Source organism: Poeciliopsis prolifica, unplaced genomic scaffold (assembly GCF_027474105.1).
Source record: "Poeciliopsis prolifica strain line A6 unplaced genomic scaffold, Auburn_PproV2 SCAFFOLD034, whole genome shotgun sequence".
Taxonomy (NCBI): Eukaryota; Metazoa; Chordata; class Actinopteri; order Cyprinodontiformes; family Poeciliidae; genus Poeciliopsis; species Poeciliopsis prolifica.
In genome coordinates this window covers 3359941-3383969 of record NW_026562409.1, presented here as the reverse complement: position 1 = coordinate 3383969, position 24029 = coordinate 3359941, and the positions used below count along the sequence as shown (strand labels likewise).

General features: G+C 40.9%; 1 protein-coding gene across 2 annotated transcripts in view; it reads left to right on the top strand.

Moving 5' to 3' along the window:
• lrrc4ba (leucine rich repeat containing 4Ba) overlaps positions 1 to 24029 on the top strand; it is a 41437-nt gene that overhangs the window by 9913 nt on the left and 7495 nt on the right. For both annotated transcript variants that reach the window (XM_055052066.1, XM_055052067.1), the window contains one exon: positions 19661 to 20197. In XM_055052066.1, the coding sequence (XP_054908041.1) occupies positions 19946 to 20197 (252 nt within the window). In that variant the 5' untranslated portion in view covers positions 19661 to 19945. The remainder of the gene's footprint in view (positions 1 to 19660; positions 20198 to 24029) is intronic.

Genomic DNA, 24029 nt, shown 5'->3' with positions numbered 1-24029 from the left:
TTGAAAATAAACAAGTACAAATAAATAAATAATTCAGCTTGTTGAAAATAAATATTTTATTACCTAAAATGCAATAATATATAGCATTATTTTAGTGAACTTGACTGGGGAAGGTAAAACTGCCACCTGTGGAGTTTTGGGTAAAACATATTTACAGACTGAGATGTCTTTATGTTAAATGCAATATATATATATATATATATATATATATATATATATATATATATATATATATATATATATATATATATATATACATATATATATATATGTTTTGTATAGTTTTGGGTTAGTTACTGCTCTGAATATGTTGATATGTCGTATATTCCATTTAGCGATGAATTTATCACTTAATAATTTTAATTATTGAATGATTATTTTAGTTGTTGTCATGCAGAATGCTTTAAATGAAATGGTAAAACAGCAATTAGAGCTCGCCTGGTGGAAACGAGGCCTTTGTCCTTCGCTTTGCTTTGTACAGAGACCTGGACTCGCTGTGTTGAAGTTTTACATTCTGTTCAGTCACAAACGTTTGGTGGTGACGTCTGTAATGCACCAGTTCCTATGAAGCTTACCGGAAGTTTCCTGCGCTGTAAACAACCATCCTTCACAGCTGCGGAACCGAACTTTATAGCTATTGATGCTAAATGTGGACGTGCGACCAACACGGACCGAATGTTGATCTGATGTTGCTAAAACTACATGCAGACTACTTTTCTAAACGAGCGCAGAAAATCAACGCCATCGCTCCTCTGTTCGCTGATTGGTCCGGCTGAAAACCTGCCGGGAAAAGCCCAGCAGGTTTTCAGCAGTGAGGGCAGATTGTGGACGTTACGCCTGTGGAGACGTTCAGCCGGAAACGTGGCTGTTTTGATCCGAACCGAGGAGATCCGGCTCCGGCTCTCAGCTTCAGGAGCAGCAGAGCGGGGCCGCGGACGCCCCGAGCCCCTCCGCACCCTCCGCACCCTCCGCATCCCCGCTGACGTGACGGAGAGACGCAGGATGGTGAGTGGTTACTATGGCAGGTTACTATGGCAACCCCAGGTCTCTGCAAGAGCTTCCATTTCGCACAACATGAGAGAGAGAGATGGAGAGATGGAGAGATGGAGAGATGGAGAGAGAGATGGAGAGAGAGATGGAGAGAGATGGAGAGAGAGATGGAGAGAGAGATGGAGAGAGAGATGGAGAGAGATGGAGAGAGAGATGGAGAGAGAGAGGGATGAAGAGAGAGATGGAGAGAGAGATGGAGAGAGAGATGGAGAGAGATGGAGAGAGAGAGATGGAGAGAGAGATGGAGAGAGATGGAGAGAGAGATGGAGAGAGAGATGGAGAGAGATGGAGAGAGAGATGGAGAGATATGGAGAGAGAGATGGAGAGAGAGATGGAGAGAGATGGAGAGAGATGGAGAGAGAGATGGAGAGAGAGATGGAGAGAGATGGAGAGAGATGGAGAGAGAGATGGAGAGAGAGATAGAGAGATGGAGAGAGAGATGGAGAGAGAGGTGGAGAGAGAGATGGAGAGAGAGATGGAGAGAGAGATGGAGAGATGGAGAGAGAGATGGAGAGAGAGATGGAGAGAGAGATGGAGAGAGAGAGGGATGAAGAGATGGAGAGAGGGATGGAGAGAGAGGGATGGAGAGAGGGATGGAGAGAGAGGGATGGAGAGAGAGATGGAGAGAGAGGGATGGAGAGAGAGAGGGATGGAGAGAGGGATGGAGAGAGAGGGATGGAGAGAGAGTGGAGAGAGAGAGGGATGGAGAGAGAGGTGGAGAGAGAGATGGAGAGAGAGAGGGATGGAGAGAGGGATGGAGAGAGGGACAGAGAGAGGGATGGAGAGAGAGATGGAGAGAAATGGAGAGAGAGATGGAGAGAGAGATGGAGAGATGGAGAGAGAGATGGAGAGAGAGAGAGAGAGAGATGGAGAGAGAGGTGGAGAGAGAGATGGAGAGAGGATGGAGAGAGAGAGGATGGAGAGAGGGATGGAGAGAGATGGAGAGAGATGGAGAGAGATGGAGAGAGAGGGATGGAGAGAGGGATGGAGAGAGAGGGAGAGAGAGATGGAGAGAGGGATGGAGAGATGGATGGAGAGAGGGATGGAGAGAGAGATGGAGAGAGAGGATGGAGAGAGGGATGGAGAGAGAGGTGAAGAGAAGAACCCGCAGAGAAAGAAGGGTGGAGAGACCAGAAGAGGAGGTGAGGGATGGAAGTAAACACATGTTGGGTGCAGGAGGAGAAAAAGTGATGGAGGTGTGAGCGATGGGGTGAGACTGTGGATCAGAGGGCAGGAACGCCGGACCGGATCGCTGCACGTGCTGGAATGTTTCAGGTCTGGTTGTCCATCAGTCTGCTGCTGCGCTGCGTGTTCCCACTCTTTACCTCCTCCTCCTCCTCCTCCTCCTCCTCCTCCTCCTCCTCCTCCTCCTCTCCTCCTCCTCCCCTCCTCCTCCTCCTCCTCCTCCTCCTCCTCTCCTCCTCCTCCCTCCTCCTCCTCCTCCTCCTCCTCCTCCTCCTCCTCCTCCTCCTCCTCCCCTCCTCCTCCTCCTCCTCTCCTCCTCCTCCTCCTCCTCCTCCTCCTCCTCCTCCTCCTCCTCCTCCTCTCCTCCTCCTCCTCTCCTCCTCCTCCTCCTCCTCCTCCCCTCCTCCTCCTCCCCTCCTCCTCCTCCTCCTCCTCCTCCTCCTCCTCCTCCCCCTCCTCCTCCTCCTCTCTCCTCCTCCTCCTCCTCCTCCTCCTCCTCCTCCTCCTCCCTCCTCCTCCTCCTCCTCCTCCTCCTCCTCCTTCTCCTCCTCCTCCTCCTCCTCCTCCTCCTCCTCCGGCTCGGCGGGAGACATCGTGTCGGTCTCTGTGACGGGGTCTCCATAGAGACGTCCATCAGTCAGTCGGCGTCGGGTTTTTGCGGGCAGAGCCTTATCGTGTTTGTCAGTGTGAGTGTTTATCTGCGCGCGTGTTAGTCGGGGTGTCACTCATAGGGAAGGCCGGGGCGAGGCCTGAATGGATGGGGGCCAGGGGAGCGCTGCTTATCACTCATGCATGCACACGCTGCTTGTTTGTTGTGAAAAAGACAAGCTTTTCTACACAAAACTCTGGGTGCAGTCGGGGAACTGCAGATACAGTCGGATGCATAACAGGAGCATTTCCACCTCTGCCCTGTTGCATCAACCTGCTGAATACAGATCTTTGATCCTACATCACTAGTTTTCCTGTAGAAATAGTTTATTTTTGCTCTTTTCTAGCTAATATCTGTTGAACAGAGTTTCAGAAAGTTTTTAAGATCCTTTTCATGCAACCTCAAATAAAATTTAAGAATGAAAACTATAAATATATGTTGGTTGGGTGCGTTCACAGCAGCTCTGTTCAGTCCCCTTTCATTGGCCGAGAAAGTCCGGTTCATTTGTGGAGGTATGAACACTGCTGACCCAGACCTAAATAGGTCTGGGTTTGCGGGAAGCGGACAATAGTGCAGGGCATTCTGGGTAAATACAACCAAACAAATGAAAGAGTCGAACACAAGCTGGAGAAACGGTTTGTTGTCTTTTACAAAAGATTGAATAGAAATCCTTCAACCGCTGAAATCTGACGCTACTCCATTTTTTTCCATTCTGTGAAGAAGGAAGTTGCACTCAGTGTCGTCTTCTGAGATTTTTGTGTTGTTTCCTCCAGTGGTTCTTAGTGCAGCGCCCCTACAGGCGAGGAGGGGAACAGGTTTTTCACAGGGTTTGTTGGACACAGTGAAAACACAGGAACTGGAAAAGTAACAAATGCTGCAATTTTTGTTGCCAGGAGAACTGAGTCTGTCGGGATATTTGGTGTGAAAATGTCTTTGACCGCTAACCTTAACTGGAAATTATTTTCAATCATTCAATCATTTCGTAGAGAAAACAGCAAATACGTTTCAGTAAACTAAATTGTGTGCATACTGGAGGGACCACTGATCCAAGCTATATCAATTAGTGTTAAAAACACAATACAGACACAAAAGCTACATCTAAATGAATAATTAAACATGTTATATTGCTTGAAAGTGCAAAGAGAACAAGAGTTGAACAAATATTTAGTTTAGTAACAAACAGGACAAAATAAAAATAGAAAGACCTGTTCCTTGAGTATTTTTTTAATTAAAAACATGACTGTAGTTGAGCTAAAGAGGCTAAAAATAAAATGTTTCTTTACATCTGAAGATCAAAACATCTTCATCTTTAAAGCACTCATCTTCTCTTGGCATCTTTGTTTTCTGGCAGGATATTGAGATAAATTTCTATTTTTTAAATTCTCTCATTTAAATAAACAACTTTAATCCAAATTTAAAATATTGCTACAGATTATCCTTATTAGTCTGTTTCTGGCCTTGCTGCAGCTCCCTGTGTAAAACGACATGCTGACGACCTTGCCCTCGACCTTTAACGCCTAATAAACACTTATAATTACCCTTCTAATTAGAAAGATGCCCTTGTCCTGCACTCATCCAGAGCAGTTGTGCGTGAAAGCTCAGAGTGAGGTAGACTTATCTCAATGTTTAATTTAAAAACGGCACCTGTTAGCTCTTAAGTGCTGCTGTTACTCTGCTTTGTTGCAATGCACCGACTTCTCCGGCCCAATTAGTGGAGCGGCGAGCTGTGTCCCGGTATGTGGATGGGCTTGGAGCCAGGCTGCAGCTGTTAGATTAGCAATCACAGGTTCTCATTCTGGTAGTTCTGCATCGCCTGCACCCAGGAAAGCTTTCAGCAGCCATCAGCATGAAGAACGAATTCTGTCTCTGCATTTTAAAACACTTTTAGACGTGAATGCATGTGTAAAAAAAACAGTCAAGAGTTTTCCTCATGTTGCTTTCTGTGCATTGGAGCTATAAATACATGTGATTAATATATATTTAATTGTGATTCTGCTGCAAAGTCAGAGAATTGCAAATGCTACCAAAAAGTGTTGAGACGGAGTTTCAGCGGCACAAACAACGCGTTGGATGACCGTCCTTTGAACGGCTGCGTGGGAGGATTTATAATTGCTGTTATTGCCAAGCCCAGAATGCTTTCAGGGACTGAAAAAATGATTCTGCATGCAGTACTTTAAAATAATAAGTAGTAGAGCGATGTTAAAAAGGGAAAGTGTGCTTGTGCCGATTTCCATAATGTGAAATCAAATCCAAACATGGTTGATTTATCTTTTTTATGCTTCTTTATTGTTTTATTATGAGGCTAATGTCAAAATATGGACTCATGGTGCGTTTATGGTCTGGCATCACAACCCGAAACGAGAGCACTGCATTTATAAGCAACACTTTGTTAAGAAGTTCTCTGATAACCTAAACAAGCAGAAGGATAAATATTTTAAACTTCGGTGGATCTTCTTTATTGATTTGCTACTTTTTGATAAATTATTGTTAAAAATATTATTTTGTTGGGGTTTTATGTGATAGAAAAATTATATGTAGATTTTTAACCTCTTTACTGAAGAATATCTGAACAGTGCGGTGTGCATGTTGAGAACCTCCCTTCGCTGCAGGTCTTTTGGGTTTGTCTCTGTCAGCTATTTAACTAACTCATCGAAACCAGGGGTTGGCGTCCTTCACAACACTGACAGCCATTTGTTTAGCACAACAAAAGCTACATGAAGTTAGCAGAAAATTACTTCATTAAAAAGTAACATTCTTTATAAAAATGTTATGCATATGTAGCCTTAAAACACCCAGGAAAAGCTGATAAACTATCTTTTAAAATTACCTTTACATTTTACGACCAATCATAAACATTAGTTCTGCTAATGCAAAAGCGCTAGCCTTAATTCAAAATTATATCTGACCAAAACCCTCAAGCACCAGTTAAATCCTGACATTATAATTTGCCTTATTTTATTTATGTATGTGTCTAATGTTTGTGCTTTGTATAGTTTCTTGTTTGAAATAAAAAGAATTTGGAGGAAAGGAGAATGTTGGTAGAGGAAACTGAACTGCTGCATTAACCATCTTCAATCTCTTCAAAATAAGAGCATGAATATAAACATCCGCCTCCTTGGAAGAACATCCAACATTCAGAAAAATAAATTTAGAGGAATGGAAGATCGATAGTCGTTTTAAAAGCTAGCAAAAACACTTAACGCTAAAAGAAAAATCAGCTTAATTTTTGGACCAGATACCAACTTCAACGACGTCAGTAGTTTGGAGATATTTTTGATCTTACACTTTTAAATACAGAGAAGGCACTTTCCTTTGACGGGATATAAAACATGAAATGTTCATACCGCCCACCTGGCTGTGGCGCCCTGGGTGGTTATTATTGCCCGTCTCAAATAAATGTTTTTTTTCCCCACTAAATTTCTACATGACTTTTCTTCACTTAGAGATTTTTGTGTTCCTCCTGCTAAAGAAAACCTCCAAACTCACAACCAATAAAGAGGATTTTTGTCTCTTCTCACAGAGAGGCAACAATAAAACCCAGAGTATAAACACAGAATGCAGCACAGATTGACTTTGTACCAGAAAGGCCACACGCACAATCATAGAGTCAGAGCTGGCAGATTGTACCTTGACCCCTGAGAGAAATCACTCACACTCTCCTTCTTATGTTGAAAAAACAAGAAAACCGGAGGCAGAATGGATTCCAGAAATGCTGAAACAAGTCGTGTTGTGCTAAACAGCTGGGAGCAACGAACGCTCAGCTCAGAAACACCGGGGAAAGCTCTGAGAGCAACCCCAAAGCCGCGCCATTTACAGCGCTCTGTAAATGGCTGGCAGACATTTCCATTAGAGAGCGGTTTTAATCCTCAGGAAACCAGTCCATCAGCACTGCAACAACACGGATCAATTCTTCTCAAAACCAGCTTCCACACCACAGCTGGATTTATGTTTGCAGCTGGGAGTTTGGGGAGATGCTTAAAAAGCCTTTCTGCCCAAAACCTAGCTATCAATTAATGAGTTAATCTAATGCTGATTGATTTTATTGGTCGACTAACGATTAATTGATACACGACCATCTTAAAAACCTGAGTTTCCTCTTGTATCAACTGTATTTACGACATAAAGGACTGCATTTGTCATATGATAAATTTAGCAAAAATATTAAATTTTTCAGCTGTACTGAATTCTGACTGAATAAACAGAATTATTAAGCTAAAGACATATTAATAAAATACACCAAAACAGGAACCTTTTAGGTTGCTGAATGTGAAAATAAAAGATGAAAAAATGAAATGTGCTGCCTGAATGTTAAAACTTCGCACCATGATGCGCTTTATCTTACGACAGCCCTTAAAATGAACCGCACTCAGTGGCGCCATCTTGTTTTCTGCGTCATCCCTCCCGTTCTCACGTAAAATCGTTCCTTCGTAATGAATATATAAAATTTGAATAAGTTTTGATTCAGTTCGCTTTTAAGTGTTTATATTTCTAATCGTTAAATATTGTTTGGTCTTAGTTTTCTCTAAATCAGCCATAGTTGTAATTTTAGTTTTTTCATATTGTGGTTAATTCAGAATCGCCAAAGTTTTGGTTTGTGAGCACCTGTCCTTTCCAGCAGCCATTATACAGTCATTATACAGCTCTGAAATCAGCTGACCAAACATGCTGGAACTCCATGTTGGGTTGCTAGGTGACGGGCCGGGGGTTGCTGGGGTTACTAGGCAACAGGCAGCACCTGCTGGTTAATTTACATCCTGGAAGTTTTTGAAACGTCTCATTTTCCAGACAGCAAAAAATATTTAGTTAATGCCAACAAAACGGCTGGGTGTTGTTTTTTAAGTGCTTGGGCTGTTTTATAGGCAGAGCCAAATGAATGCACAAAATGTAGACTTTTGTTTTTTATTTTTTTTTTACCAAATAGGTGTTTTTGCTCTTACTTGAGCAATTTCTTTGGTGGCTTTTTTTTTTTGCTTTTGCTTGAGTATAAACATGTCAAAGTAGAGCAACAGAAACCATTAAGTGTTTGAATCTCTTCCACCACATAATACCAAGTGGTTTGGAGTCCCAGTTTAGGGGTGGAGGCAGAGTAATGTCCGTTAATGGGAGTGCTTCAGCGGGGTGATGAACACAGTGACTTTTAATCTGCCGCTCTCGGCCTCCTCTGAAGGATGAAGAGGAGGAGGTCCCCTCTCCGGTAAGAGCGGTTCTGAATAGATCAAGGCTCCTCTGCGCCTTCTGCATCCCAATGAGAGCGGAGCCGCGTCTTTGGATGGTTTGAGTGGGAGGGCGAGGTGGGAGACCGCGCAGGAGGAGGGGGCTCGAGTACATCCTATTCGACAAGGATGAGCTGTGAATGAAACGGGAGACGGAAAATTATCCAGTTTTAGAAAGGACTAATAAGGCTGTTCTGCTGTTTTCTAAAAATAAGCACTTATTGTAACACTGCTGCAACAGCTAAAATAGCCGTTTCACTGTTTGAGGAAAAAGAAATGGCATCACATTACGGTCCGGTTTTGATTAGTAAGTAGAGCAAAACGTTTTGAATAATTAGTGGTTTATCAAAGAATTGGAACGTGATCTCAACTAGTTACTTTTACTCAAGTTACTTTTAATGTACTAATTTTACAACTCTGTACTTTTTACCTGAGAACTTTGAGCTGCTTTGTTGGTGAAAATGTGCTACACATTAAAATTAACTTGAGTAATTTTATTATGAAGCATTTTTACTCCTTTTTGAGTAAAATCTCTGGATTTTCTTCCCACTGAAAAAAAAAATTTTATTACCAAAAATTCACCAAATAGTTTGTTTAGATTTTTTATTTTGTAGACTTTTTACCAAATACTCACAGTTGAAAAGAAACTAGTTACATTTACTTGAGTTACTTTTTAAGAAAGTAACTCAAAATCAGAGTTATTAAGTAGTTACGTTTACTCATAAAATGGTTTTTATTTCCATTTAATTGATTTTTTATCGTTGTGTTTTATTTCTGGACATTTAATGTTTTTGCAGCTGCAGTGAGAAATGTTCTTTACAAAACTTTAGTCCATTAATATCAGAGAGAAAACTTGCTTTACCGTTGTCAACTTGAAAATTGTCTAAAAACAATAATATTGACATCTAATTTACCGTCCAACAAAATTTGCTATTATTGAAGGTCTTATATTAGCATATTTATATATTTTTTTATCTTTTTATTTATTCTTGGAAATAAATTAAAATTAAAATATTAAACCCCTAAATAAACAACAAAATATGTGATTAAATAAATAAATGGAATCAAATTAAAATGGATAAATAAACAAAAATAAATTACCTGGGAAAAGTTTTTTTTGGATTTTGTAAATTAAAACAAATAAATAAATTACAAATAAAGTGGCAAATTACTACTAATAAATTACTACTAAGGCAATATATAGATAATATGACTAATTTAGTAAGTAAATAATCAAATATAAAAAATTACTTAATATGTAACAGTTAAAAATGTTTAATAAATGAATACAAAGTAGGAAACAAAAAATTTGAATCAACCTTTATAAATTAATTACAGATTCACATGATCATCAAACTTAAACAATAAATTCATGCCAAGATGAAATAAAGTTTAATCAGCATTTTGTCAAGATTAACTCTGTCATCATTCTAAAACTAAACTGATAATAAATATAATTGCAGATTTATTTGTCTGCGGCTCGATGGAAGGTAATTTAATCAGGACGCTACTGGACAAGCAAGACGTCGCGGAGGAGAGACGTTTCGGTTTGGGACGAGTTCTGCTGTCGTCCCGCGATAGATGAGACTCGTATCGGAGTTGCAGTAAAACACGCAGCGTCTCATGACGTCTGATTGTCTGTGAAGATGCGTATCTCGCTTCCAACGCGCTGCAGGCTCATTTCATCTGGAAACGGGGAGAAATCCTTCACCTCCGCCCCCTTTGGCTCGCTTTACATCCTTCCTGCCTCATAATGATATCAGCCATCAGGCGAGCATCGATTCAAAACGCTCAGAGGGAAAAAAAAGAATGCGTTCCTATAAACTCGTAATTGTGGATGAAATTACAGCGTGCGATATTAGGAAAAAGAATCAATGAGAACAGTGGAGGTGTTACACCTGTAACACATCACTGGCCTTAAGAGTCATCGATTCACCTGAGCTAACGCCTCAGATGATGGTTTCAGGCTCTGCTCGCCTCCTGCAGGGAGCCAGACATGAATCAGGTGGAAAAGGGCTGTTTGTTCGGCGTTAGTCAGCCGGCGTACAGTCAGTGTTTGCGATCCAACGTGACGTCAGCGGCTCATTCATCAGCAAGGCCGGCGCTCCTTTCTGCGGCTGAGAGGAGGAGGAGGAGAGCAGGGCTTCCTCCACTCCTCCGTTCATGATCGTCACAGATTGCTGTACCTGCATCTGCACACTCACTTTTACTTTAATCAAACAGCAGAAACAATTAAAAAAACAAACCATGGAGTCAAAATGATCCTTAAAAAATGGCAGGTTGACACCAAAACACCAGACTGAAGAATCTCATCATCTCGTTTTCGGTAGAAAGACACAAAAACAATAAATCCTGCAAATGAAAATAATTTAATTTCCACTGTTTTTGCAGGGTTTTCTGCATCCCCAGAACCAAAAGCAAACACAGAGAAGCCGCTTTCAGCTTCTATGCACCACAAAAAAACTCAGAAAACTGCAAAACTGCCGAAACACTGAGCTTCTTTAAATCAAATCCCTTTGTCTTTTTTAAAAGTCGCTTGTCAGTTTGTTTTGTCTTAATTCAAGTTTACTAAGATGTTTGCAGATAAAACTAGATCAAAAATACGTGTTTTTGCATTGTAATAGGTTTTATTGAGTTTTCTTGTTGAGGCCAAAACTCATAAAATTAATTTATTTCCCAGATATCCGGTGGCGTGTTCTTTGCTAAAGTCCAGTTTGGACCCCTGACCCACTAAGCTTTATTTACCAGGAACCCGGTAAAGATCTGAAATGAGTCACCCAGCAGCGAACGAAGAGGAAACGGGATCTGCAACCTGCTGGCGTTGCCTCCAGGCGGCGCTGCAGTCACTTTTTGTTTTCGTTCGCAGCGACGCGGCGAAGGGAGGAAGACGGGCGACGACTCCGGGTCCTCGCGCCGCAAATTCTCCAAATCGTTGTTTTTTTTATGACCGTTTGCAGCTCGGACTGTTTCTGCCAATATCGATGGCGTTTAGATAAAAGGAGGCAATTTCCCTGCGAACGTTATTTTACTCTTCTCAGGCTGCAGCAGATTCAGTGGTGAAAGTCCACCAGTTAGAAAAACGGCTAATTGCTCTCAGGGGAATCTGGTCATTGGATTTAGTTCAGGCTGGAAGAATCAGATGCTGTCGCCAAGCCGCACTCATGATATTCATCTTCTTCGACGTCAACCGCGGCAATCTGAAATCTAATCAAATGTGAATTGATTAGATTGATTGAATAAACCGACCAAATCAGCAGCTACAGCGACACAAATTCTCCCTGATGTCAGGGAGGATTTAGAGTTGGTTTAAACCAGTGCTTCTCAAATAGTGGGGCGGGCCCCCTTTGGGGGGCGCGGTGCGATACTTGGGGGGGCGCGTGTGATCCTGGGGAACAGGCTTTTTTTTTTGGCCGTACTAGTAGAAAGTGTAATTGCGCACAGTAGGCGGCAGTGGCGCTCTCATTGTTACTTCTGTCACGTTTGCGACAGTGCAACATTTTACGACTTACAAGACAACAGGTTTGCCTTGGTTAGCAGTGTTAAGTCAACAAAAAGCTCCGACTGCGTTCTGTCTATGGCCTCCGTTATTCAACAACCCCCAACATGAAAAAGTTTTTCACAGGGATGAAAAGAAAAGCGGAGAGAGACAAAGATAATGAGACAACAGAAAGTCAACCGAAAGCTAAGAAGAGGAAATACGACAAATCTTAGTTAGCGCTTGGCTTCACTGTGACTACAGTTGGAGAAGAGGAAAGACCGGTGTGTTTGCTGTGTCTAAAAATGCTCGCAGCGGACAGCATGAAGCCAAATAAATTAGCGCGTCACTTAAATACGTTACATCCCAATCACGCCGATAAGCCGCTAGAGTTTTTTCAGCGAAAACGTGCTGAATATTGCCAACAGTCATCCCGCTTTGTGAAGGCTACTTCAGTAAACCATCGAGCGCTGCTAGCATCATATAAGGTGGCGTACCAAATTGCGCAGTGCAAAAAGCCCCACACCATAGCAGAGGAGCTGATACTGCCTGCAGCAGTAGACATGGATTTATTTATTTTTAATTTCAGGCATTGATGCACTTAAAATCTTTTCTGTTGCAGACTTAAAACACAATTTAATAAAGTTATTCTTTGTAAGTTTGACCATATGTCTTTCTTTTTTTCTTTAATGTTAATAAGGAAAAAATGTTATGCAGAGATGGATAGTCACGGTGGGGAGTGGGGGGCGCGAATAGTTTTCTTCTTGCTAGGGGGGGGCGTAACGGAAAATAATTGAGAAGCACTGGTTTAAACCATAAAACGTGTCAAATAAATAAATTATTCTGTGTGCATTGATTGTTTTAATGGTCTCATAATGTCAGCGATAACTTCTGGGACGACAAATTGTCCCAGAAGTTATCGCGATAAACGATAATATCGTTGGTTTGAGACCATTTTTAAGTAACATAATGATAAATAAACTTTTTCCAATATACTTAAAAATATTGGAAAAAGTTTGACTGCAGCTACTTAAGAAGTATAATAAATAGTTCTTATTGTCACGTTAATCGTTCTCATAGTGAACCCACAGCATGTCGTGATAAACCTTCAGCCTGGTGAAGCAGCAGCGTCTGGGCAGTAAATAAGATGCTTCCTGATGCCGGTTTCATGAGTCGAGATGTTTGACAGCAGATTTTCCTGCTAAAGCTCCAGAAGCCGACTGGAGGGAAGTCGCCGCATCAGAAAAGGTCGTGGCTCTCTTCCCACTGCCCACATTGGACGTGATGAGCTTTCCTCGTCTTTTTTTCCTCCTTTTTTCTTGCGGCTGCGTGAGCTGCCATCTTGGTGTGTGCCAGCTCATTATTGATGGGCCTCCATGCTGATGTGCAGACAGGAAACTGGAGAGCAGGACTTTGTTCCTGTCTGCTTGACTCGCTGCGTCTCTCTCCTCTCGTTTCGCTTCGGAAATGTCTGAACTGCCGTCATACTGGAGCGCGTTACTGTAAAAAAATCATCCAAGTGTGGATTTAAGCGTAAAAATGTGTGTGATTTCTGAATTTCAGGATGACGGCCATGTTTCAAGATGGCCGCCATCTTTTTCAGCTACAATATTGAAACAAATTCTAGATGTTTCAGAGACAATGTGGATGAATCTTAAGAGCAAATCTATTCAGTCAAATTCTATGCATTGTGCTTTATTGTTTATTTATGTTTAAATTCCTAACTGCATTTTCTGACCCATTTGAAAGAAGTTTTGTTTTATTTTTACACACTGCAAAAACAAAATTTTAACAAATAATTTTGGTTTAGTTTTTAGCGCAAATATCTTAGAACACTTGAAATAAGGCAAAACTAACTTCAAAATAATGTTTCAGAAAGATATGGGAGCTTGTTTTGAGTCAATAATTCCCTAATATTGCTGAAAAAGATCAAGTTTAATCTGTAAATTACTAAACTTGTAACATGGGAAAAATGTTTTGTTAAAAGAGAATTTATCTGCCAATAGAAGTAGTCATTTTTAAAGAATATTAAGGAATTATTGACTTAAAACAACTTGGAAAGTTACTTTTAAGTTAGCTTTGTGTACTAAGATATTTGTGCTAAAAGCTAAACTAAAAGTACTTGATAGGATTTTATCTTTTTGCAGTGCTAGGAAGTCCTCCCATTGTTTTTATCAGTTTCAGTTTCTTTATTACTTATTTTACATTGTTCTTCTCCGAAATCCATTGACTGAACAAGTTAAAGTTGTTTTTGCAGGTTTACAGGCTTGTGAAGCTGTTGGTGTATTTTAAATCTGCTAATTAGTCATTTGACACATTTATATCTGCATTTAAAAAACCCAGAAAAGACAGATCTGCTAAACGTCAGTAACTGCATCAGAAGGTAAAACAGTGGATCTGTATTTCAACCATTTATCATCACTAAATGTCACTAATTTTCATGTCACATCAAATGTTTTCCACTGTGGTTGTCCTATCCATACAACTTTAGAGTGATGATATGTATTCAGTATTTCTGAAAACTTTAAAACGAGTTGCTAAAAAGTAAAACTTGAAATGTAAGAAATATTTGAAAACTGAAAACTTATTTAAGTTTTCAGCTCCAGTAACTTCAGCCTGTGAATATGCACTAATTAGCTTTGATCGTTTGGATCAAAATATGTTCAGAGAAGCCAAACCTGTTGGCTTCCAGAGGAAAACGGATCCGGTGCCCGTGAGTAGGAAGCTGTCGGTGAAAACTTGGTGAAAACTTCAAGTTTTTTCTGTAAGTTGACACTTCCAGGTTGGATCTGTGGGAGGATGTTAGACGTTACATATATTAATGTAAAATACTTCTAATTAAAATGTCAATAACAGCTCAAATCATTTATCTTTTCTCAATTTTGCCAAATACAGAAAATAATTTATAATGAAGTTTCATCTGTAATATAGCAGCTTCATCAGCAGCAGACTTGTTGCATTTCACATCAAATCAGATTTTGTAGCATCTCAGGAGAATTTTAAGCAGCTACTTTTCTAACTTCCTGTAACCACCAGCTGTGCTGCAATTTAGTTAGAAAGCTAATATTAGTAATTGCACACAATAAACAACATCAGTGCATTAACATTTACATTCATATTCGATAAAATATGAACATTTTAACATGAACATGAGAATCATAAGAAGGATTTGGTTTTAGTTTTCTTTGAGTTGAATACAACACGGTGCATATTTTGAATTAAAGAGTTTATTTTCTAAATCAATGAGAATCGATTATGGAATCGGTATTGATCAATTCTTTAGCTGATCTTTAAAAAGACTGACCTGCCGATTCTGATTTTGGCCGATTCGTTTTTATCTGTAATGTCACTAAATATAACAAGAAAGTAGCTGAACTGGTAAAAGTGTTGTTAGCGACAAACGTCCAGACGTGGCCCGGTGGGCGGGGCTAATGGCGCGTTCAAAACGCGCCTGACGTTTCCAGCTGTAGGCGAGCGTTGAGAGGAGCCGCTGTTTTCCTCTGTCCATGACACTGAGAGAGTGACACCAAAATGTGATGCAGTGAAGCTTCTGCAGTCGTAACGCAGGATCAGATGAACATTTTGTGTGCAGCTGGTAACAGCACGATGTGCATCGGACGTTCTTTCCTTCCTTTCTTCTCCCAGTTACTGTGAACAGATTAAATATTGAGTGTTTTGGTTTTATCTGCTGAATTATCCGGTGTTTAAATTCCCTAGATAATTCAGAGGTGTTGTAAGTTTTGTGAGCTGTTAGTGTTGTTTGATGACTTGCTAACCTGCGTTAGCCAGGCTAGCAGGAGATTTCCTGGCAGGACACCAACCGCTGGCCTCTGCGTCACGCCGCCGAGTCTCTGATTGGTTGATGCTCCGTGTCGAGCAGCGAAAGTTCAGATTTCTCAACTGCAACGTTGGACTTGTTAGATACTCAAAACGCTTCAATCGCGCATGAGACACGACGTCGACGCGCCGTCGACACGACGTCGTGTGACGTCGACGCGCCGTCGACACGGTGCCTCCACATCGACTTTGGATGTAAACCAGACGCTCTTGACGTTGAAATTGCGTTTGGTTTGAACGCATCTGAACAGTCGAACCTGTGACTGCAGAGCTGAAGAGAACAGCGGTCCATTTTTAGACGTGTGAGGGAGAGAAGATCAGTGGATAATATCGGCTTCCCATGTAAGTATCGGCCGATCTCCCACAGTTAGATGAATCGGTGCAGCTTGTAGTTTTATTGGTTTCCTGGTCGAGGGGCTGCAGTGAAAGGAGCAGCATATCAACTTACTGACGTCGATCCTGGTAAAAATGTCTTTGAACCAAAACTTAAAAACAACCTTGGCTTTTCGAGCGTGACTCTCTGCCGACGTTAGCGTCATCGCTGCAGCATCCCCGCCGCAGGCGTTGGCGCCGGCTGCTTGTGTCTCTTCTTCGTGGCTTTAATTTTTTTGTGGAGAGTTGATGTCATTCAGACTCTGGTTTAGGCCTCTTGTGTATGATTGTGTGTATAGAGTGCTAATGAGGGGGAGCGGGAGGAGGATGCGGAGTCGGTGGGATACAGCTGGACGGAGCGGGAGACTGTGGTGAATAGGTAACCATGGCAACTCTGCCGGCTAAGATTTCAATGTGCAGAGAGGAACGAAAACGGGGAGAGCGAAGAGAAGCTGCAGCGAGAATGTAAGGGAACGCGTCGGGGTGAGGGGTCAATGTGCGTCATTGTTGCAGGTTAATTTTTCATCAAACTACAAGGTCAGTGCAGCATTTACGCCGCACAATGGACGCCACAAACAGGGCGGGGGGTCAGAGGTCAGGAACGCTGGAAGGAGGAGAGGAGAGGATTCGAGCTGGAAAAGGAGGAGAGGATGAGTTGGCAAGAGTTTGTCTTCTGTCCCTTAAATACAATATGGCCATCAAAACGATTTAGAATAAAATGAGAGAATATTTTATGTAAGTCAGAATTTATTAATAAATCAGAATGTAAAATGTGAAATTCAACAAAAATACTTAAGAAGCAAAACCATTTGAAATAAACTTTAAAACGTTTCCTGAACCATTTTGCAGACGATTTGTTGTAGTTTATTCTTTAAATGTTTTTCTCTTTGGCTCTTCAACTCTAATTGCACCGACTGAACAAAGTAAAGTTGATTTTACACGTTTGACCAGATTTGTGAAGCTATTTGTGATTTTAACTGAACTGCACCGGTGCAGAGTTATGAAATACATTTAATTCACTATATTTACATCTGTGTTTAAAAAAAAGAGACATTTAGAGTCAATTCAGCTGTTTTTCTGTATGCTATCGGTATCGGTATCAGAAGCAAAATAAAGTGAATCGGTTGAGTTCAGTCTGCGCATCTTTTACTGAGATTTAAATTAGTTTCATGTTAAGAAACATTTTGGTTAGAAATTATAGTAAATAAGAGGAAACACTTTTTCAAAAGCAGTTAAGAAGTGAACGACTTACATTCACTTGAATAACTTTATTGAAAAAATTTCTGTTTAGTATTTTTTCTACGCTGTACTTTTTACTCTTAGTTGAGTAAAATGTCTGGATTTTTTTACCCACTGAATGAAAATAAAACATGTTTTAACCAGAAATCCACCAGACTAAAGTTTTTGTTGAAGTTTAATTAGTTTCATTGAAAGAAACTGATTTTGAAATTTTTGGTTTGATTTTCTTATTTTTATTACTTGTATAAAAATGAATTATTGTCATTTTGTCCTTAAAATACCAAAAATTCCACTTCACTTTGTTCTTTGGTCTGTGATGTATTTTTTAAATATGAGATGATTGATCATTTGATCAGTTACTCTTCTAGGAGAAACTTTTCACCAAATACTTTTCTACTTGAGTAAATTTCTTTTCCCTGTAAGTTGAGCGAAACATGTTGAAGTTCCTCTGGGTGCTGAAAGTGTTTGCTGTTTTAAAGCGACGGCCTCTGGCCTGCTGTCAGCACCAACTAGCCTCACTCTGCGATGGACTCGCTCCTCCCAACATCACCGCCACCATCTTAACCTCGGCTTTCTTTTTTTACAGCTTTCCACTCAGATGATGTCTACCTGAAATAGCTCCGGCACTTAAACCTCGCTGCGCAGCGCGAGGGGGGGCGCAGTGTGCGTGGAAATTAAAACATGTGAAAGAGGTGGTCCAAAAATAACACAGAGCTACTCTTTCTCCATCAGTGGCGGCGGCGGCGGCGGGGGATACAGATGTTGCAGCAGTCGCCGTCTCCGTGCCGACTGCTGCGCTGCAGCTTGCAGTCCCGCTGCAGCAGCAGCTGCAGCAGAGATGCTGTCGCCTGTGTGATTTATTGCCGTGTCCTTGTGTGTGTTTTAATGTCATTGAACTTCGGCGTGCGTGTTATTGATCAGTCGACCAATCGGAGCCCAGCTCCCCGTCTTCTGGAGGAAAACTCCACCTGTGTTGTCTTTTAGCTCCATCTCTTCGTTTTGTCTTGTCATCCTCATCCCTCCATCTCCATCTGCTTTATATTCATCTCTCTGTTGAGCCTTGCTCACTCCTCTCCTCTTTCTCTCCCAGATTATTAATATTAATACCTCTTATTTCCTCTTTTTTCCCCAACTACTGATCTCTTTTCTGCTCCTTCCACTATTTATACCTCCATCCCTTCCACCCAGCCTTCCCTCCATCTGTCTCCATCTCCATTTCTTTCTTCTTGTCTCTCTTTCTCTCCGCAGCTGTTCAGTATTCATCTATTACTGTACTGTTGATAATTCCCTCCTCCGCCTGCAGCCATACACTCATCGATCAGATTAATAATCCTTCTCTTCTTCACCATCTCTGCACTCCTTCCTCTGGATGCTCAGCGTGTCGGACGGGTTTGTCCCATCATTACAACCATCATCATTAACAACCGGATGCCCTTATTTGGGGTTATTGGGGTCTAAATAACCTGCAGGGGGGCCATTCTTGACCGGTCATCTATTAGCAGTAATGTGCAGTGGGCTTTTCGGCAGCGTCCTGCGGGCCCTGAGCCTTCAACGCCGCGTTCGCACAGGAATCAGATTAGCATTTTGGTCTGCTGCGGGGAAAATGCCACGGGATTGGACGGGCTTATTGTTTCAGGGTTTGGACCTTTTAATGAGTCTGAGTTTAATTGCAGTTGATAAGTGTAGCATGTTCGCACATCAATCCATCATTGTCGTATTAATTGTTATACCTTGGTATAATTAGTGTTAACAAATGAGAGCGGGGCAGAGATGGCTGGAAGCCGCTGCCTCACCCTGGTGATGTTATTAATGGCTCTCATAGTTGGGACCAAATGTCCCGTTGCACCCTGTCAGCACCGTTATGTTTGGCTTTTTAACTGATGGTTTGTTCACAACATCATATTTCATTATTTTTAGTAATTGAAAACAGCAGCTTTTCTTTAAAGTCCTTCGTTTTAGGCCCGTGTTCCTGATTGATGCAGATGATTCTTCAGTTGGTTCATCAACGCTTGTGTTAGAGGTTTTAAACGGGATCTGCTGTCCAAACGTTTTGCATGTTTCTGTACTTCCACTTGTGACCACTGAGCCACAATCAACTCTAGCTGTTATTTTTTTAAAATCAGATTCATATAATCAGACTTTAAATTAGCCTCATAGTTGCATTTTTTTATAGATTTCTGGAAAAACCAGCCAAATAACCATTTTTCTGCAGAGACTCCATGAGTTATTTTGTTCTTTAATAGTTTCAGGTTGAATTAATGATGCACATCCATGACAAAATGGATTCTCTTTAATGTTTACTTCAGTCAGAAAAGCCACATGTTTCCTATTTACTCTGCATGTTTTGTTGTCTAGACCTTTTAACAATTAGATACACCAGAATCCTCTTGCTGTGCGATGGGATTTGATTACTGGCAGAATATCTGTTCAGGGATTATGTGGGATTTGATGTGAGCAGCGCCACACAACTTCTAATACTTCTGACAGACTTTTTTTGACAATCCCTCCCCTGATAAGCTGCACTGTAGATGTCTTGGTATTGTTTGTTTTGTTCGATGTGTGCTGGTGAAGACACAAAGTGCAGTTTGTCTCTAATATCTGCTTCTCTCTCTCTTTTTCTCTTTGTTTTGCTCATCGCAGTAACTCCTGGGCTCTTCTCACTTCACAAAACGCCTCACTCAAATCTCCTGACAGCCCAAGGAAAAAAAAGAGAGTAGCATCTGTTTATCTGCATACTTCTATGTTCAAGAAACAAGAGGAGAAAACAGAGACTGACAGAGGACAAATGAGATCTCAGAGGATGTGGAATTAGAGGGAACAAATTGATACCGGAGGACCGAAGGGAAAGTGAACCACAAATCCACCGACGTGGAGCCACCTCACCTGTATCTCCGGATTAAAGAGCAGGGTCATGTCCCAGTTGCCATGCGCATTGCCACGCTGACCTGCCTTCCCGGCCCTTCCCCCTTCCTCTTTCTATTGGTCCATCTGCTCCTGCGGCTCCTTCTCGTCCTCCACGGGCCGCCGCTAGCGGGAGCCGCCTCCACCTGCCCGTCCCTCTGCACGTGCTCCAACCAGGCCAGCCGGGTCATCTGCACCAGGCAGAACCTGGAGCAGGTGCCCGAAAGCATATCGGTCAACACTCGATACCTCAACCTGCAGGAGAACTCGATACAGGTAAATATCGCCTTTGAGCAAACGTCTGGAGACAATGGCTGTTTCTACCTGGACTCCTTTTAATATGATTTATGGTTTTCACACAGTGACCAAATATTTGACCTACAGAAGTTCATATTTGTCTCTCAGATTTATGTAAACAGTGGCAACAGAGGCTCCTCCCCTTCCTTTAAAAAAGGCGGGAATCACCAAAGCAACCAACTGCCCTTTTGTTTGTCACAAATGTTTACATGAAAAATTGGTTCACTTGGGGGCAAATATTGCAATATTTGTTGCCGCATCCCAGATTCAGTGGCTGTGGTTCTTTCACACTGTTGCGTGTCAAACCTGTTTCCATCCTCACCTGTGGTGGCGCTAAAGAACCACTCACCAAAACGACACAAAAACCTCTGAAGAAGACACAGAGCGCAACTTCCATCGTGACAAAATGTAAACAAAAATGAAGTGATGCCAGATGATAGCAGTTGTAGGATTTCTCTTCTGTCTTTGGTAAAAGTCTACAACTCATTTCTCCTTCTAGCACTAAACTACCGTGTTTGTTTTGGTTGTATTTACCCAGAATGCCCTGCGGTATTGTTATCTTCCTGCTTTTGGAGTGGAGTTCACTTCAAACAAACCTAGACTGAGGTTTACATTTGGAGCAGAGTTGCTGTTTTGGGATTATGCATTCACACGTCCCCAAATGAACCGGACCTTCAAAGCAAACAAACTAAAGTTTAATTATAAAGGACTAAACAAAGCTGGTGTGAAAACACCCTAAATTTAACGAGGAGTGCATCATTACCATGCAAAGTCGATCTGCAGTTTGTGAACAAAGTAAATCTTCCTGTTCATGTTACACCCTAACCTTTATGTATATGTGCCTCGACTGCAAAAGGTTCTTGCACACGTATTTATTTTTACAAAAAGAGGTTAAAATGATAGCAAAGGACACAAGCATCTGCTGAACTGAGGGAATGTTTAATGAAACCAAAGCCGGCCTTTACATTACCAGTTTGTCTGGATGGTGTGCGGCTGCAGGGCTGCAGGACTGAACCTCAGATCATTTATACACATATGCCAACACTAAGCACAAATTCAGTTCCTTCATATATGAGGAAACTGAATTTGTGCTCAGTTGATTCCTCTGCAGTTTTTTTGTTGTTGTAATTGGATTCATCCTCATGTTGCTGACAGTGCTTTGTTCTTTTGTGGTGTTTAGAATAGTTTCCGTTACATTTTATCTAATGAAAAGCCATGAATGTCCTGGAGATTGTTAAATTTTTCCACAGCATCACTTGTAACGTTGGAGAAAACGTCTTATTAAACATTATGTGATGTTAACGCAGCATAAATGGGACATCAGGCCACTCGATTTAGACGCTGAGGTTTAAAGGGAAGCTGTTAACAAGCAGGCGAGAAATAAAGAAATAATAATAACTGTATTTATTGCATCTTGTTTTCAGCCCAGAAAATTTGATTCGGTTTGCTGTATCCTGCAGCTCCACTTGAAATGATTAAAAATCTAAAAATGTTTTAACACCTGAAGGCATCCCAGATTCAGTGGCTTATTTTTTCCTCCACTGAGTACCCTGAGAGTAAAGCCTTGACAGCTTCCACCCCCTCTTAACATCCTCACCCTCCTTCTCTCGCCTCCTCCTCTCGCTGCCTATCACCTTCTTCTGCTCCACATACAGAAAACGCGGCGCTCCGACTCAGGACACACACATAATGAACCGGAGAAGATTTCAGGCTCTTTCTTTCAGCTCCTCTAACTTACTCTGTGTCTGACTTCGCTCCAGCCGGATCTTTGCAAACGCTCGTCATTGTGTTTTCCAGGAAGCGTTTCATTTGTGCAGCGATATTATGAAACCTCCTCCAGACTTAGAAAAGCGCAGTTTGGAGCGAAAGGCCTGATTCTGCCTCCTTTGTGGACGTAAATAGGTCTGGTAGTTTCTGACGCTGTCAGGCTTTTTAATAAGTTACACTGTAAAAACACAAACTCTGTCCAAGTCAATTTGGCCTAGATTCTACAGCAAATATCGTGAAATAATTATTTCTCTTAAATCATATAAGTTAAATAATTTTCCAGTGGAACTAGAACTTTTTCATTAATATTAAAACAAACTCTAATATCTTACTGAAAAGTTACTTGTATGTTACTTTTTACCAGGTGAACAATTTCTTGATATTAACTCTATAAGTACTTCACTTATAGAGCTGTTACTGTCACTGAAATAATCTGCAAATTAAACGTTTTCGTCAGTACTAAGGAATTATTCATTTAAAAAAACTCCGAAATCTGAAAAGTTACTTGTCATCTCATTATGTCCTATTTGAAGTGTGTTAACTTATTTACAATACAAACTGGAGCAAATTTATCATTTCTTATTTCCTTTATCATTTTTGCTTGTTGTGTTTTATTTTCAGTCTGTAAAATGTCTTCCAGTTCCAGCTTTGACGTCTTTTGTGCAAAATTAATGTAAAAGTTTATTTTTACAGTCTGTTGAGACTGCTGATTCCTTCTCGCCTTCAGTTTTCTGTTTGCGCGGTAATAAGCTGCTCAAAGTTTTTTTATTTTCTCTGCAGCCAGCAGAGGTTGGACACACCTACTCAGTCTGAATTAATGGCCACAATTAACCCGAGTGTGGGATGAGGGGAGGAAGGCCGACACGGTCACTGTCACGCCGCCTCAGCCGACATGCCGAGACGCTGATTTGCTGCGTCAAAGTGCAGTTTTTATGTTGAGAGAAGCAAACAATAAAACTTCATTTGTTTGCAGTCTTTAAAACGACATGAAGGGCTCTTTTGTAGCGGAAATGTATTGATTTGGATTTTATTGCCTCAGTATTTATCAGGTTTAAGGAGCTTAATAAAAAAGCTCTCAAGTTCTCTAATTTTACTGAAACTAAACATTGTTCAAGAAGTTGAAATTTTTTAGAAAAAACAAAGAGATATGCTGATATTTATGTAAAAAAGTAGTGAGAATATCACCTTTAAATTTATGAATCACAATCAAAACTTAAGGTTTCATCAGAGGCGGTTTTGCATATTCTGCTTAAGCGCGCTCATGTCGATTCCTCCTCGGGCGAAGGCTTGTGAAGTTCATCCATGATGACGTTGTTGCAGTGTGAGCACTGAGCAATGCCTGACCTTTTGCACATGCATTACACAAAGGTCAAGTTTGTGTGCGGTGGCGGCCGCCTGAAGAATGCGTCGCCTGGCTGGGCGCAGCTTCACAGCGGGGGTCCAGTTACAGTCCACAGACACTCATGAAATTAAAGTAAAAACATAAAAAATTGTGTGAAAACATTAAACAGAAGTAAAAATGCCTAACTGAGGTAAAAATATCTAGAATTAAGCTGTAAGAATGAGATAAATTTCATGTTTGTTAGGTAAAACTTGTCCTGCTAAAATAGTTTTAACCAAAATGCACAGGAGGGAAAAAGTAAAACAAAATTTGGGATAAACAAATAAATTTAGTGAAATTTTTGTACTTAAAGGCAATTTTAAATATCAAATATTTACCATGTTTGAGCATTCAGCTGATGAGTATTGCTGTATTTTATTTCACTTTAACCAACTCTGAAAGTTGAAAATAGTTTAAATATAAACACTTTCTTGTTTTAGATCAATTAGGATTATAAAAATTATTTATTTCTCAGAAAATGTCAGATATTTATTTATTTATTAGGTTTACATACATTTCCTCATATTTCCTCATTATTTGCATAGTTGTTTTTTGTGACGATGCAAAAAACGTTTAGCAAATCAAGCTAATGCGATTTTTTTATTGCCACCATGACTTTTTCTGTAAAACTGCAAAAATAACTTAAAATTATTCACTCGCGTT